Raw genomic sequence first — 17,994 nt, forward strand, 5'->3', positions numbered from 1 at the left:
AATGTGAGCTGGAAGAAAATAAAACAAAAACCCAGAAATGGAGACAGTTGAAAAGAGTACAAGGACACACTGGCCACTCCATAAGGAATGTAGAGCATGGAAGTGAGAAACTAATAGCTTTGAAATACAGAGAGTTGAGAAGTAGAACATCGGTGTCCGAGTCCTTTTATTATTTATAACACAAAAACTTAACTGAAATAATAGAAGAAAGTTACTCTCTCTCACACAAGAAGACAAAAATGGAATGGCTCCAGGGTTGGGTTACAGAAATGACTCCATCATGTCATCAAAGACCAAGATTCATTCCATCCTTCTGCTCTGCCATTCTCAGTGTGTGAACCCATTTCTCAGACAAGGTCTCCACATGGTCAGGTTGGGAACACATTTCCAGGGATTATATCCACGTGTAAGAGCAAAGGACTTAAATTCAAAATATAAGAACTCCTGTGACAGTCATTGTTAAATAAAGACAACCCAATACAAAATTGGCAAATGAATAGGTACTTCATGCAGGAAGACATAGGAATGGCCCATAAACACATGAAAAATGCTTACCATCATTCATTGTCAGGGAAATACAGATTAAAACTACAATGACACACCAAGTAGATTGGCTAAAATTGACGAGGTTGACAGTATACCAAGTGTCGGCAAGGATGTGGAGAAACTGGAACTCTGAATCTGGAACAGTGCTGGTGGATGTGTAAAGTGGCACAGCACCTTTGGAAAACATTTTGACAGTTTCTCGTGAAGTTAAACATACTTACCATACAACTCAGCAATTTCACTCCTAGATAGTCATTCAAGAGCAATGAAAACATGTTCACAAATATACATGAACTGCAGCTTTATTCAAGGTAGCCCCAAACCAAATGCAAACTGCTGCAGCCCCTGTGGAAAACAGTAAGGAGGTTCTTCATAAAATTAAAAATAGATCTACCCTATGATCCAGCAATCGCACTACTGGGTATTTACCCAAAGAATATAAAAACACTATTTCAAAGGGATATACGCACTTCGGTACAATAGCCAAGATACGGAAGCAGCCAAAGTGTCCATGGATTGATGATATAGAAGATGTGTACACACACATACACACACACACAGTGGAATATTACCCATTAAAGAAATAATGAAATCCTGCCATTTGTAGCAACATGGTTGGAACTAGAGAGTACCATGCTAAGGGAAATAAGTCAGAGAAAGACAGACACCATATGATTTCATTCTTGTGGAGTTTAAAAAACAAAACAAATGAGCAAAGGAGGGGGAAAAAAGAGTGACAAATTAAGAAACACTTCTAATTATAGAGAACAAACTAATGGTTACCGGAGGGGAGGAGGGTGAGGGAATGGGTTAAATAGGTGATAGGGATGAAGGAGTACTCTTGCAGTGGTGAGCACTGCGTGATGTGTAGAATTCTGAAATCACTGTGCTGTACACCATTAAATCCTAAGTGAGCATGCTAGGTTATGTTGCTGGGCATCAAACTGGTATGTCAGGTAATAAGATAAACAGGACCTGTGTCCATGGACTTGGGTCGTCTAGTGGGGGAAGACTGTTAATTCTACAGATAGTTACTTCGTTGTCAGCAGAGGTAAAGATGAGTGCTGTAAGTGTAAATAACATGGGGACATAGTCTAATCTGGTTCCTGAGATTTATTTCATAGTGTTCATCAACTGTTTTTTCTCAATTCCAAGTATATGATCATGTTTCTCTTGGGATTATTCTAATGATAAGATTTTTGTGCTGGCATATGATTTAAATGATCTCTCTAAAGTCTAGTTATGGTGCGTTTGAAAAGATACCATATTTTCCATTTTTTTTCTCCCTAGGTGACAACTGTTGACAGATTTCAAGGTCAACAGAATGATTATATTCTTCTTTCTCTAGTACGAACCAGGGCAGTGGGCCATCTGAGGTACATAAGGAAAAATGTTTATATTATTAAACTTTACTGTCTGCTTCAATTTTGAACTTCTGTAGCTAAGTGGCTTTAAATTTTTTTTTAAGTTTAAAGTATAATTAATTGGTATGGCAGCTTTTGGTTTGGCAGCTTTTTGTTGGAGTGTAACAATATCAGATTCTTTATATAGTTAACTATTGTCATTGCATCTGAATTTTTTGAATCTTTAATATATTTAGTACATTTACTTTTTAATCTTCAGTAGCAGAGACAGAATTTTATTATAAAATCTTAATATATGATGTTTTTTGGAAACAGTGTCAGAAATTAAAAGAGTTAAGAAGGTGGTAAAAATAGTCTTCAGAGTACATTTCTCATTGCATAGGATTTCTGACTTTTTCCTCACACAGTCTTTCAGCCTCACTGTTAGAGGATAAAGGAACCATTTGTTCTCCCAGGATTAAGAATTGTCAAAACAAACAATAATCTATTTTTATCATTTATTGTGATGTATTTATGTGCTACAGAATTATGGGAATAATACCTTCTTGTTACAAAGCAGCTATTTAGTTTTGTGTAAACTTTTATCTCATATGACTTAGTGGCAAAAACTATAATGAGAGTTCATTTTATTATTTTATTTGGTGGATATAAAGAAAAAATTCTCCAAGCTCTCATAATGTTGTCATTTAAGTCAAAATCTGCTTGGAGCTTAGCCCCGCTCATCAGGTTCCATTAGACTGATAACTTTTATGTAAGAGTAAACAAAGATGTAATTTTCAAGAAATTGTTTCAGAATTATTGCATTCTAAAATAGTTTGTTTTTGCTTATTTATAGCTACTGTCTAAATACGGCATCATCATGATTTACATAATTAAAATGTCTCCAAAACTCACAGTATGAATACATGAATACTGCCTCGTTCAGTCTCCACCTTTTTTTTATTACTGTCTAGTGCTTTTGTCTTTGTCACATTCTTAAGACGTGACTTCTTGTACCATAATACTACTATAGCTACTTAGATCTTTTAATCAGTGCATTGGTCATGATTCCCCCCTCACAAAAACAAAAACATGGAGGTCAGTGATAAAGCATTAACTTTACTTGGTTTAACTATTCACACGACACTGATTAACTTAATGTTTATTCTATTAAGTTTTTAAGAAGCTTAACTTTTTATTGCTATAGCTGAACAGAAATAATGAGTGGAATATGTTAAAACAAAACAAAACAAGAAAACAAGCTGCATACTTATGTTATTAATCTTGAACTATGTTAATTAATTTTGTTTGTTTTCCAAAGGGATGTCCGTCGCTTGGTGGTGGCCATGTCTAGAGCCAGACTTGGACTGTATATCTTCGCAAGAGTATCCCTCTTCCAAAACTGTTTTGAGCTAACGCCAGCTTTTAGCCAGCTCACTGCCCGTCCACTTCATTTGCATATAATTCCAACAGAACCTTTCCCAACCAGTAGAAAGGTAGGACTCTTTCTTCATTGTATAGAGCAGTGCTCTTTTACAGATGATCACAGTAGCTAGGAACATCATCACATAGATCATCCGATCACTGGTTTAGAGCGCTCCTTACACTGTGGAACTGAATTGAATTTTCTGCGCAAAATAACAATACATGCTAACATTGAGTACTCACTAGGTATCAGGCAGTGAGTTCTTTACATGCATGATCTCACTTCATCTAATAGTCCTTTTCAGTAAGGTTTCTCATTAACTCCATTTTACATATGAGGAAACTAAGGGTTAGCAAAGTTAAGTAGTTTGGTCATGCATCTCATAGATGGAGAATCCAAGATTTGAAAACCCAGGCAGTGTAACTCCAGAATCCTCCTTGTTAATCACTGTACTGTACTGCCTCTCTTCAGCTTTTTTTTTTTTTTTTTTAATTTTTTTTTTTTTTTTTTCAACGTTTATTTATTTTTGGGACAGAGAGAGACAGAGCATGAACGGGGGAGGGGCAGAGAGAGAGGGAGACACAGAATCGGAAACAGGCTCCAGGCTCTGAGCCATCAGCCCAGAGCCTGACGCGGGGCTCGAACTCCCGGACCGCGAGATCGTGACCTGGCTGAAGTCGGACGCTTAACCGACTGCGCCACCCAGGCGCCCCTCTCTTCAGCTTTTTAAGGAGAATTTAACTAATTACTTGATAACAGAGTAATAAATGGTTTAGATCTTGGAGAACGCTTTCTTACCTACATTTTTGGAGAATGTCGGAGGGAATAGCACATACACTTAACAAAGGACATGCTCAGAAATGTCATTGCCTCCTCATCGCTGCTACTGTTGTTAAACTCCTCATCTTTGCTCCCCTTTTCCACCCCCACCCCAAAAGGTGACCAGTCCCTTTAATTTCTGGTTTATGCTTCCTACATTCCTTTCGCATAAAGGAGCAAATAACCTGATTATTTTTTTATATTGTTTTCTTTCTTACATAAAGGTTAGCATACTCATTAATCTTGAGGTTGTGACTTTTGAGCTTTGCATTTTTCATTTAATGCAATGTCTTAGAGATCCATTTGGGTTTTAAATAAAGCTGTTTTCAATGTTCACAGTACACTTATTTGCCCCCCCCCCCACTCCCCCTTTTGAAGAAAAAATTAAATGCTGTGTGTTTGTTTTATAATAAGGCTGAGTACTTTTTTTTTTAACTGCATTTTTTTTTTAAAGCAATGTTTCTGTAGAGGAATAGAAGGATGAGGGTGGAATGATATGAGGGGGTGGAGTCATGTAAAGCCTTGAATGTCAGCCTCTGAAGTCTGGACACAATCCTATGGCTCTGAACTTCTCATTCTTTTGTGGGCTGATTTTTTTTTTTTTAATTTTTTTTTTAATGTTTATTTATTTTTGAGACAGAGAGAGACAGAGCATGAATGGGAGAGGGTCAGAGAGAGAGGGAGACACAGAATCTGAAGCAGACTCCAGGCTCTGAGCTGTCAGCACAGAGCCCGATGCGGGGCTCGAACCCACGAACCGTGAGATCATGACCTGAGCTGAAGTCGGACGCCCAACCGACTGAGCCACCCAGGCGCCCCTGTGGGCTGATTATTAAACAGGCAGATTCCTAACACAAGGTCTGAGGCAGTCTTTTTATCCAAAGGCTGCAGGGACACACCTGGAGACACGTGGAGGAGATCAGGCAGTACCAATGAACAGAAGGCTTAAAAACTAGTGCCTTACCCAACACCATGGAGTCAAGCCCTTGGGGGACTACCTGAGAGCATCTCCCCACCTTCTGCTCAAGAGATCAGTGTTGGAGGTGGGCGGGGCTGTGCCACTAGTGCTGCGTCTCAGAAGAGGCAGCTCCCAGCAGAGCCACCAGAAAATAAGCAAACAAACAAAAACAAAACAAACAAAAAGCCTTCCGTGTTGTAAAGGTAGTATTTCATAGTTGTAACAGCATGGCGGTCTTGGCACACAGAAGTGGTGACCATTGCAGAAAGTGACCATTATCAAAAGAACACCTACTTACATGTAATACTACCGTCCTGCTTAATTCTGAGAAATACCATTTAATACACTTCGTATTTCTGACGTTACATGCCTTAATTTGTTACTTGATGATAAAATTTTTTACCTTTATAGTCTTCTGAATTGCTTCTACAGTGAGAAAGGGTGAGACTTTATGAAATATTTTAGAGTTGACTATAAATAGGAAAGTTATTCATCTTTATTCTAGGATGGTTTAGGAAGAAATGCACATTTTTTATTGTCTTCATTCATGCTTTACCACTTTAGAGCAGTATTTCTCAGATTTTTGTGGGAAACGACTGCATCAGAATCACCTCATTCTGTGTCAGACCTACTGAATCTGGGATTCCCACAATTTAAGTCTCCCCCAAAGAGTTCTTAGATACCACAAATTTTGCACTTTAGACTAGCATTTGACCATATGCTTTATTAGGGAAAAATTTCTTGCATATTCACCCTTATGACTAACAAGTCTATATATTAAATACCAGTAATATTAGCTTATTTTTAGAAAAACAAAAATAGGAAAAATAGGTTTAATATTTTATTTCTGAATAAAATTGAAAATTGCCTTTGTTGCATACAAAGTATTAGAGACAATACTTTAGACAATGTTGATTTTTCTTTCTATTCAACTGATCATTTATCTCTTACTCTTCTGCATGAATTAGACCAAAACTCATAAATTTTACTTACCAACCTGAAATTGTATTATAAGGTAGTAACTCTTAACTTACTTCTAGTCTTTTTTACTAAATTTAAATTGAATCACTTTCTCTTTCTGAAGTCCTTATTGGACTCTCACACTTAACATCTTTTTTTTTTTTTTTAATCTTTTATTTATTTTTGAGAGAGAAGGGAGGACAGAAGATCTGAAGCAGGCTATTTGCTGAGAGCAGCAAGCCCGGTGTGGGGCTTGAAACTCACAAACTGCAAAATCATGACCTGAGCCAAAGTTGGATGCTCAATCGACTGAGCCATCCAAGCGCCCCAGTCATTCACACTTGTTTCTTAATGTCCTGTGACTATTCTTGTCCTTCTTGTCCTTTTTTTTTTTTAAGATAGAGAAAACATGAGCGAGAGGCAAAGGGAGAGAGAGAATCCTAAGCAGGCTCCATAACCAGGGAGGAGCTCAACCTGGGGCTTGATCCCATGACCACAAGATTATGACCTGAATGGAAATCAAGAGTCAGACATTTGGGGCACCTGGGTGGCTCAGTTGATTAAGCATCTGACTTCAGCTCAGGTTATGATCTCACGATTTGTGAGTTTGAGCCCCACATTGGGCTCTGTGCTGACAGCTCAGAGCCTCAAGCCTGCTTCAGGTTCTGTCTGTCCCCCTCTCTCTGTCCCTCCCCCTTCATGGTCTGTCTCTCTCTCTCTCAAAAGTAAACATTTTAAAAAAAAAAAAAAGAAAGAAAGAAAAGACAAAGAGTTGGACACTTAACCCATTGAGCCACCCAGGCACCCTGTCCTGTTACTGTTCTTATGTCCTCCAAACCCTAGTGCTTATACATAAGACATGGGCTTCTAGAATGTTCGCTTTTAGCATATTAACTTTCTTACTGTACTTAACTTTCTTTTTGCCTTCTTCTAGAATGGAGAGAGGCCATCTCATGAAGTACAGATAATAAAGAATATGCCCCAGATGGCAAACTTTGTATATAACATGTACATGCATTTGATACAGACCACACATCATTATCATCAGGTGAGTTTTCTCAAAATTCAGTCTTATTTTTTTTGTTGTTGTAGAAAGAATCTTTGCCTTTGTAGATTATACCTTTAAAGTACTTGATTGCTGTGGGAAAACAGCTAAACCAAACAGGGTTGTTGTTATTCATGTAACATCCATTTATTTAAAGTTTATTTATTTTGAGAGAGAGATTTAAAAACACCTTTATGTGGATAGAATTTGGCAAACAATAAGTTCTACATATTTAAGTATATAATTCAGTATGTTCTGACATATGTAAATACCTGTGAAGCCATCACTGCAATCAAGATAATGAACATAGTAATTATTTCCAGAAGGTTCCTAGTGCCCCTTGGTAACCCCTCTCATCTTTCACCGGTCCCTTTCCCACCTTCTCCAGGCCCCCAGGGATCTTCCTGTCAATCGGTATACTGTCATTTCCTTTTTATTGACAAATAATGTTCCATTGTATGGATGTACCAAGTGTACCCGTTGACCTGTTGCTGGACAGTTGGGTTCTTTCCAAGTCTGGCTATTACAAATAAAGCTGCTGTGAGCATTCTTATACAAATCTTTGTATTTTCTTTTGGGTAAATTTCTTAGGAGTAGAATGGCTGAATAATGGAGTGAATATGTGTTCAACTTTTAAAAAAATTTTTTAATTTTATTTGTTTATTTTGAGACAGAGAGCGTGAGTAGGGGAGGGAGAGAGAGAGAGGGAGAGGATCCCAAGCAGGCTCCATGCACAGAGCTTGACGCGAGGCTTGAACTCACCAACTGTGAGATCATGACCTGAGCTGAAATCAAGAGTCCAATGCTTAATCAGCTAAGCCACCCAGGTGCCCCTATGTGTCCAACTCTTTAAGAAACTGCCAATCTGTTTTTACAAAGTAGTTGCACCATATTGCCAGCAGCAGCGTGTGAGAGCTGTAGCTGCATATCCTCACCCACACTTGTCATGGTTGGCCTTTTTTATTGTAGCTGTTCTAAAGGGAAGGCTAAGCATGTGGAGCTGCTCCAGTGTTCTGGTAGAGTGAGACAGAAGCTTTGTACCATGCTGTTCCCTCTTGGCCATGGTTTTGTCTGAAGGCTTGGTTCCTCCCCTCACATGGCTCCTTGATTAAAGTTGGCCCTTTCTTGAGCTGTTGTCTGTCAGTCCTAACGAGCCAGTGTTTTTGCAGAAGTGTTATAGCAGATATTTTTGCTTTTTAGCTTTTTTAAGCTTATCAATTTTTATATTATTTTCTTCTCTGAAGATTTAATATGTACTTTGATCTTTGGAGTCAGGAAGACCTAGGCCATTGTCATCAGAGTTGTTACGTTTGTATTATAATATGGCCAGGAGTGTTTTGGAAAACTGTAGATTGAACGATATCTATTAAGAAAATAACATTAATGTGAGAGTTTAGCTTTGTAAGCCAGTGTTTTTCTTTCATTTGAGTTCATATTGATGTTTTCTTTTTTTTCATTAGACTTTATTACAGCTACCACCTGCTATGGTTGAAGAAGCTGAGGAAGTTCAAAGTCAGGAAACAGAAGTAGAAATAGAAGAAGAGGCCAATCCTCCCCAGGCTGATCTGTCCAGTCTCACAGATGCCAGCTCCAGTCAAGAATCCTCAGCCTCTCAGACTGAGACCACCCCCGATCACACAGGAGCTAGTTCCAACCCAGAAGCTGTCCCTCCTGTGTCTGATACCACTGTTTCTATGCCAGGACCTGCAGCTGTACCAGCAGAGGCTAACGCCCCCCAGCATGTCACACCTGCCTCAGAAGAGACCAAGTAGCCCAACTGTAGCCTTTCTTAGGGAGGACATTTCATTCATAAAGTCTAAGTAAAGCTGCTTTTTGTATTTTATATTTGCTTCTGCTATTTTAAGGGTACTAATTAATGTTAAGTCATTATTTTTGTTAATTGATCTCCGTGCTTGTCTTCTTGGATATGTTTAAAAGAAAATTGTATGTGTATGAGCAACTTCAGTTTCATTTCTTCAGTCAGAAGGGCAAATAGTCATTCCTTTGATATTTTTATAATTAACCAAATATATCTTATTCATACCTACATTAAAAGAATTTGCTATAGAATATATAAGACATACTTTACATTTTCAGTGAACTTCTCTAAGGAAGGGGATCAAATACACTGAAATCAACCATAAGCACCCTTAAGAAAGTGTTCAAATTGGGGAGGAAGTTGTTTCTTCTGTTATAGTATCAGATACTCAAATTGTGATTCCTTTTTTCTTACCTTTCTTGGCTGTCTTCCTTGATGTAAAGGCATTAACAGCCATAGATAGGTCTAGATTTCTCTGATCAAAGAGGCTACATGTATTTCTTGCCCCAAAGTCTCATAATGTATTGGGATCACCTAGAGTGTCTGTTCATTCTTGGGGCCACTCTTGACCTGATAAATCTGTATCTCAGGGTTAGGACTGGGTATTTGTATTTTAGCAAGTGTTCCTAATGTTTGAGTGGCTGGCAGAGTGGCATCAAATCAAGCTGGTAAGGCTGAGCCAGGGTATGTCATTCAGCTGAGCAAGAAGATCTGGCAAATCCATCTGGGCGGGAAGAAAGATCCAGAGTCTGGGCAGTGAAAGTCAGTGAACCCAATTCCCCTATATAGGATAGAATTCTCACAATGCAGAGGTTCTGAATCTTCTGCCCTGTTTAGTTTTCTTGGTAGATAACCAGCCACAAGGAGACCTTAAGGTAAAATGTGCTCTATCTAGATTTGGGAGGGCAGAGTAGGACCTTGCTACTCAAGTGTGATTTGCAAACTAGAAGTGTCAGCATCCACTGAACCTTGTTAAAATTGCAGCAGTGTGGACTCTACCCCAGATCTATTAAATGTGAATCAGCATTTCAGCAAAGTGTCCAGGGGATTTATATGCACTTTGTAGTTTGAGAAGCATTGTTCTGAGGTTACTATACTGTCCTCAATGTGAATGAAAGGTAGAGTAGATTCTGTGATGGTAAAATTAATAGTGTGACTGATGTTTTCTGACATGGGACCTCTGCTTATGAAGTTTCCTGGGCTTGATGGCCAGAAGAGAGATGAATAAGGTAGGGAGAACTTGCCCACTACTTCCCTTCCCCATTTAGATGTCTGCTAGAGTGGCTAATGGGGAGCATTTCCCCCAAAGTATCCCCTCTGGTGCATCTACCTAAAGGATTGGCCATGTACAAAGAACCTTTGAGGAAATAGGCAAGAACCGCACACTGCCACTGAAATGCTTCTAATCCTGACATATTGAAGGAATGAACTCTTATAAAGAAATTAAACCAAGAAAGTCAAGTTAATGATTTTTTGACTGACTAGTATTTGCTCAACTCTCCCAGGCTGTGGTGGAGATGAGTCAGACTCTCCTACTACACGGTGTCTTCCTTCATCAGAACACAAGAAAAGGAAAGGGAAGGGATGATGAGGGGAAGGAAACGCCAAGGAAACTATACTGGAAAATCTTTGTCTATTTGTTATCAGAGTAAGGAATGAGCCAGATAGTCTGTTACATAATTTCTCTGATTATAGGAATTTGGAAGCAGGTGTTGTGGTCATCTGTATGAGGAATAGGACTCACAGAATTACTTTCATCTGTGAATATCTAGTATCAGGCTACACAAGAGAAAGAAGCTTTACTGTATTACTGTGTTTCATGGGAAAGATTGATGTTTCTCTCTACCTGTTAGAGGATATGAATCATGATACCTGCAACCAGAATAAGCAAACTGTTGGGCTGCTTTCTCACAAAGTAAATCATTTTGCAAACACTATATATCACTCTGTCTAGCTAGTGACTTACTTTTTTCTCTGCTGCCTGATTTTCAGTCACGCTAAAAAGAAAATTTAACTGGAAGATGGGTGAATCCTTTGCCTTTGTCAAAGGAATTTTAGAAGGGATGATAGTGTTGGGATTTGAATTACTTAAATAAAAATTTTTAACATTCATTTTTGAGAGAGATAGAGCATGAGCGGGGGAGGGGAAGAGAGAGAGGGAGACACAGATTCTGAAGCAGGCTCGAGGCTGCAGGCTGTCAGCACAGAGCCCAATACAGGGCTCAAACCCACAGACTACGAGATCGTGACCTGAGCTGAAGTCAGATGCTTAACCAACTGAGCCACCCAGGTGCCCCAGGGTTTGAATTATTTTAAATTGTTTATTCACAGGAACGATCAGTGAGTTGCAGTTGACTATAGAATTTTGGAATTTTTAAACGAACTTAAGAGATCTATTTTTATTTTAATTAATGAGGAAACTGAGTCACATAGTCTTAACTAAGGTGGCAACTATGGAAGAACAGGTTAGAATCCAAGTCTATAGTCCTAGGGCAGTGTTTTGTTCATTGTTTTTTGTTTTGTTTTTTTTCAGTCAAAAACACAAGCATGATTGCTTCATAAATTCAAGAGTTTTCCATTTGGGATTACAACAGACACAGGTACTCTAGCCACGTGACCATTTCAGTCTAGTGTTCTCATTGCCCTCCATCCTGTTTGCCATATCTGAATATGTCATGCTTTTGGAAACTATTTTTAAAAGCAGACCAAAAAGATGTGTGCAAGTGAATGAGCATGAAATGAAGCAATTCAAGTATTTAGACTTTTTTTCCACAAAATGCTGAGTTAAGAAAGTTCATTACCAGCAGTTGAGAATAAATAGCTCCATTGATTTGGACAAATGAATGAGAGGATCTAAACATTATCAGGTCTCTTGAAGTTAGTGTCATGATAAAAGTTGAGATGTGCTAGGTACCGAGAAAAATGGCATAAATGGGTCATTTGTGCTCCTATATAAATGGAGGTTTTTTATGATCAGGAAACTGCATGATACTATAAAATAGACTTTGGACTCTTGCAGACCTGGCTCAAATTTTACCTCATTTGCTTATCAACATTTGGTTTGACCTTGGATACATTTTATAACTTAAGCCCCAGTTTTCTTTATTCTCAAAATTGAAAAAAGGTCCGTTAATGACAACTAATTTGTTAATATTTGTGAAAATATTTAGCACCTGTGTGGGTGTTCAGCAGATACTAGCCCTTCTCTCTCCATTCCACCCCCCCCCCCCCCCACATTTTTGAGACAATAGAAGACAATTGCCAACCAGTCTTCTGAGCTGGGTGCTTAGCTTTGCCCCTATTCTGAGAACATGGAAGATGATGAAGGGGACATGTGGCAGCAGCTGACATTTGAGGATCAAAGATCAAGTCTACTGATTGGGAGTGAGAATCAGTATATTGAGGATCACAATACTGAAGATGGTCTCTGCTGAAATGAAAATTCTGACAGAACAGAATAACCAGAAGGATGATACTAGGTTCCATCATGCTTCTGATGTATTGATCACTTCCGTCAATTCTGAATCCTGTACACCCCACCCCAAATCCTCTAATTGTTGCATTTAGTTAGCTTTGTGCCTCAAATGTCCTTTTTCTTTTTTATCTTGCAGCCACTCAGATGACATTTTTAGAGATGTTTCTTCGGTTAACATAAGATGAGATTTTTTTTAAAAAGCTGACCCTTTTGCGTGAGCCAGAAGAGCAGTTAAAGATAAGCAGTGCCTTGCTTCCTGTGAAAAAGGCTTGGCAGTTAGCCTTTGTAATTATGAAGCAATCATGTTAATAGATGTTTAAGAATAATGCAACTGGAGCTGTACTGAGCCAAAGATGGAATGAACACATGAGACCATTTTTTCTTCATCCGTTGGTACTCTTTAGTGTCCGAGGAGGGGATTTAATTCAATGGGATCCAGAAGCTTTGCACACTTTGGTTTGCTTCCTAGGGACACAAACCAGAGCTTAGTCCCCCGGAGCAGGACTCAGAATGTAGCATGGTTACTGCTGACTGATGCTGTGCCAGTTTTATTCAGTGCTCCCATCTTTTGGCTTATACTTACTTCCGTGGCTGTTCAAACTTCTGCATTACATACGAAGGTGGCTAATCCCATTACTTCTCAACATATGTTACAGGAAAATACTAGTCTTGAAAAACATGCTCCATGGTCAAATAAGGTTGAGGAACACAGTGAATTATTCCCGTTTTGCAGAAACATAGTGCATTGTTAGTTAATTAAAGGTTCTGAGAACTCCTGCTGGGAAAAAAAAAAAACCATGTTTAACTCAGCATTTCCCAAATTCTTTGACCATAGAACTTTTTTGTTTTTGTTTTTAAATAAGACATCTTAGGGAACTAACTGCAGAACATGGTTTGGGAAACAATATCTTTGCCAGAGCATTTGAACTTTGATTTCCCCCTTAGAAAATTAAGGGGATTATAATATGGCACCCTGAAATGTGCCATTTCGGCATAAGGGTTATTTTGAGCTAAAGGCCATTGAGAAGCAGCAGATGCAGGAAGAACTGTCTGTCCTCTGCTTCTGCCAAAACTCAGGGCATAAATATCCCTTCATAAAAGAGACATAAATTTTCATTTGTCAAGGTGTCCCCTCTCTTCTGTACTAGGAAGAGGACAGTAACCTTTATTACTGGAAACAGATGGCACTCAGCTGAGTCCGCATAAACAAACCTTACTAAAATCACCCTTCTCTTCATCCATTTCCGCATTTTTTACTTGCCCCCAATTGGCCACTTCTAAAAGCCCCAAGCCCCTTTTTGTTTGCCTATTTGCTTCAGCATTTATCCCTCTTTGTTAAGATGGTATATAAACTTCTAAGCCTAATAGCTTCTTTGGGGTTTTTACCCAAAATGGATGTAAAGTTGAAAGTATTAGTTACATTTTTATGCCTCTTCTATTAACCTGTCTTTTGTTGGTTTAATTCACAGGCCCCAGCCACCAACCCTAAAAAGGTCAAGGTAAAATTTTTCCTCCCCTTCAAAAACAACAACAACAAAAAAAGGCTCTTAACTTTTTTTTTCTAATTAACCAGAGGCTGAAGTAACAGAGCTGAAGAAAAAACTAGAGGTGAAGTGATTTGTACAAAATGTCATATTGTGTAATTTGTTGAGTGTCATGTATTAATAGCAACATCCTGAAAATGCAAATGAATACAAATCTGATCAGTGTACCATGACATTCTTTCATGTAAGCCTCCTAAGAAAAGGTCACTGAGCATTCTCTGTTTAGATTTTAATTTTAGACTCCAGTATTTCACACTAGACCTTTCTCATTTCTTACCAAGCAGTGAAGGAGCAGTTCTTATTTCCAATATGTCTTGTTTTCTCAGCCCTTTAAATGCGTGTTTCTTCAAAAAGTTTAAGTTTCGGGGCGCCTGGGTGGCGCAGTCGGTTAAGCGTCCGACTTCAGCCAGGTCACGATCTCGCGGTCCGTGGGTTCGAGCCCCGCGTCGGGCTCTGGGCTGATGGCTCAGAGCCTGGAGCCTGTTTCCGATTCTGTGTCTCCCTCTCTCTCTGCCCCTCCCCGTTCATGCTCTGTCTCTCTCTGTCCCAAAAATAAATAAACGTTGAAAAAAAAAAATTAAAAAAAAAAAGTTTAAGTTTCGAGAAGGGAAAAGAATGGGCAAGATGGGTAGGCCAGAAATAATACAAGAAAATAAAGGCAAATACAGGAAATGACAAAACTCCTCCTTCCTGAGAACATTTAACATAAAGGACCCCAAAAGTTAACCTTGCGTTAGACATGTTGAATTCTCTCACTTGATCTCCAGAGATGACTGTGCCCACCATCCCGCTCCTCTCCATCTTTGACTTACAGAATACACTCGTGTAACACTTCTTCTTGAAGTACATTTAAATTCAAGAGCCTCAGTGGTAGCTGCTGCTTCTTGGGAGATGCCTGGTTTTGAGAAACTGCTTTTACTGACATTCTGAAAAAATTAAAAGTTCTGGATAAGAATTGATTGTATCAAATACTATCTTTTTCTACTTTGGTTCATTAGTTCATTTTGGCCATTTGGGAAGGTCTTTTTTTTTTTTTTCTTTTTAGTTCAGTTGTTCATGAATAAGTGTGCTTACTGTACTACTGTATTCTCATTACCCCTTTGCTTCCGGAGTACCTTCCAGTGTGGGTTTCTAATCCCAGACTGTCCCGAGAATAATAGTGGAATAGGAGTAGGCCTAGTTAATTTGCATTTTGTTTTGCTGGTTTACTACTTTTCACAGAAATTAATTGGGTTAAATATACAAAAAAGCTGGAAGATGTCTTTGAAAGAATTTAATTCTTGTGCATTACTGTTGAGAGCCTACTGTGTGATAGGCACCAATGCCAGAAGGAACCTCGTTAATTTGTAGGTAAGAACACAAAGGCATTGGTGATTTGCCTAGGACACCATAGTTAATTGAACTGGGGCTAGAACCACCTTCCCACTTTCTGGAAAATCCCGTGCCATGCTGTTCTTTAAACTTATTTGCTTGAGGATCACCTAACTAGCTCAGTCGGTTAAGTGTCTGACTCTTGGTTTTAGCTCAGGTCATGATGTCCTGTCTCCCTTCTCTCTCTGCCTCTCTCTCTCAAAAACAAACAAACAAACAAACAAACTTATTTGCTTGAAACAAAGTAGAAGGAGCAATACCTACACCCCGCACATAAGTAAAGCAGGCTAATTAAAGAATTCCCCTCGTGTTAGAGGATATGAGGTTGCCAAAAATCAGGCTAGAAGATGAGAGATCTATAGAAAACATGCTTTGATGTTTATAAGTTTATATTTATGGGTAAAAGCCAAATTAATACTTGTTTTGTTCTGAAAAAGGTATAAGAAACATAAAATGGGAAGGAACTCTAGTACATAATCTGTGCCTCTGAAATGCTAAAGCTTTTTTATTTTTAAGCACAGTCAGAAGAGGTAAAATAACAGTTTTAAAGTGTAACGTACAATAAAGGGAAAGATAAGATTTACCAAAACCTGCACTTTCAATTACCATTATACACCAACTGGCTCAGCCTCCCAATTTAACTGTACCTACTACACCCAGTCTTAGAGCACTTGGGAGCTGTAAGAAAATCTATGTGAATTAAAGTTCCCAGGAGTAAAATTCTATTAAATAATTCAAAGCAAGACGCTCTTATACAATTACAAAATCAATTGTGATAAGTTTTTAGAAGCTACCATTGCAACTCTTGATCTAGTTTTATTTATTTTTGAGAGAGCATAAGCAGGGGAAGATCAGAGAGGGACAGAGGATCCAAAGCTGGTTTTGCACTGGCAGCCGAGTCTGATGTGGGGCTTGAACTCACGAACTGTGAGATCATGACCTGAGCCTACTCAGATGCCCAACCAACTGAGCCACCCAAGTGCCCTTCTACTTGGACTCTTAGTATGAATGGGCTCATCTGAGCAAGTAGAGAATGTGTCTCCTCTGTAGAAATATAGCCCTCGCTTTGAAGTCATGAATGTCAGCTGTCATCAATACTTAAGGAATTAAATTGGTCACATAGTTCTCTTAAATTGCCATAGTACTATTAATATTGGACATGTGAAGTGAAACTATTGGTCCTTGTCTAGAATTAAGTTACAAGAATCACCTGACCTTGACTTGGCTAGTCTGAAATGTCAAATGCAGGTCAAATGGATGCACAGATCTCTGACATCACATTTGGCACTCTCACAATAGATTGAAAGTATCAGTTATGAGGAGTTCCTAAGTTAGTGGGACCTTGCAGAAAGTGCTACATACCAGTAGGCATTTGGGGATCCTAAGGGATACATTTAGAAACATCGTGTGAAATACTGACATTTATTTTTAGGAAAAAATGACAGCCATGTACAGACCACTTTTTTCTGTTTAAGTAAACTTTTTAGTGAGGTATATTACACATATGGAAAAGTACACAAGTCAGGTGAACAAACTCAATACGTTTTCATAAAGTGAATATAATCTTGTAATCATCACCCAAATCAAGAAACAGAACATTACCAGCTCCAGAAATTCCCTAGCAAGCCCCCTACCAATCATTATTCCCTATCCAAAGAAATATTTTGTCTTCTGCCATGATTAGTTTTGGTTTTGAGCTTTATATAAATGGAATCATACAGAATGTACTTTATGTGTCTGCCCTCTCAAATAGGTTTGTCTGTATGATATGACGTAGGGATCAGTTGAGCACTATTTATTAGAAGACCATCTTTTCCCTTTCTACACAGTAATGTCATCTTTGTTATTAATCACAAGATAGTTTATGTGTGGGTCTATTTCTAAAATTTCATTTTTACAGTTTTCTTGTGCCAGCATTCTACTGTTTTAATTACTATAACTTTATAATCTTGATATTTGGTTGTGTATATCCTGCAGCTATATTCTTCTTCAAGATACTGGCCTTTCTTAATCTTTGTATAAATTTTAGAATCATCTTGTCAATTCTACAAACAAACAAACAAACAAACAAACAAAACTTGATGGGATTTTTACTGAGATTACATTGAATCTATAAATCAATGTGGGGGAAAATTGACATCTTTACAATCTAGGAATGTGGTACTACTTTACATTTACTTAAGCTTTTTAATCTCAATAATGTTTTATAATTTTTTATAGAGGGTCTTGGCCATGTTTTATTAAATTTATTCCTAGGTATTTGATTTTTGTATGTTCTTATAAATGGTACTTTTTGATGACATTTTATTACAGTTTTTAATTGTTTGTTACTAATATATAGAAATACAATATAATTTTGTATGTTGACCTAGTATGTAGTGAAGTTGTTTAATTCACTGATTATTTCTTAGAGTTTGACTATAGATTCTTTTGGGTTTTTTACATACATAATTATGTCACCTCTGAAAATGGTAGTTTGGCTTCTGTTTATAATATTAAGGCTTTCTTTCCTTTTTAATTATATGTTTTTTATTTCCCTTTTCTGCCTCATTGGCCTATTGAAGACCTTCAGCACAATGTTGAATAGAGGTTGTCAGAATGAGTATTTTTGTTTCTTCCCAAACTTAGGAGCCAAGCTTTCAATATTTCACTATTCAGTGTTTGCTATAGGTTTTGTGATACTTTATA

The 17,994-nt window shown here is 38.1% G+C and overlaps 1 protein-coding gene across 1 annotated transcript in view; it reads left to right on the top strand.

Moving 5' to 3' along the window:
* Positions 1–13,173, top strand: part of AQR (aquarius intron-binding spliceosomal factor) — a 101,416-nt gene extending 88,243 nt beyond the window's left edge. Inside the window, exons 33-36 of the mRNA XM_045450108.1 lie at positions 1,837–1,922; positions 3,211–3,385; positions 6,987–7,100; positions 8,558–13,173. Coding sequence (XP_045306064.1) covers positions 1,837–1,922; positions 3,211–3,385; positions 6,987–7,100; positions 8,558–8,869 — 687 coding nt within the window. The 3' untranslated portion in view covers positions 8,870–13,173. The remainder of the gene's footprint in view (positions 1–1,836; positions 1,923–3,210; positions 3,386–6,986; positions 7,101–8,557) is intronic.
* The last annotated feature ends 4,821 nt before the right edge of the window (positions 13,174–17,994 follow it).

This window comes from Leopardus geoffroyi, chromosome B3 (genome assembly GCF_018350155.1).
Source record: "Leopardus geoffroyi isolate Oge1 chromosome B3, O.geoffroyi_Oge1_pat1.0, whole genome shotgun sequence".
NCBI classification, from domain to species: domain Eukaryota; kingdom Metazoa; phylum Chordata; class Mammalia; order Carnivora; family Felidae; genus Leopardus; species Leopardus geoffroyi.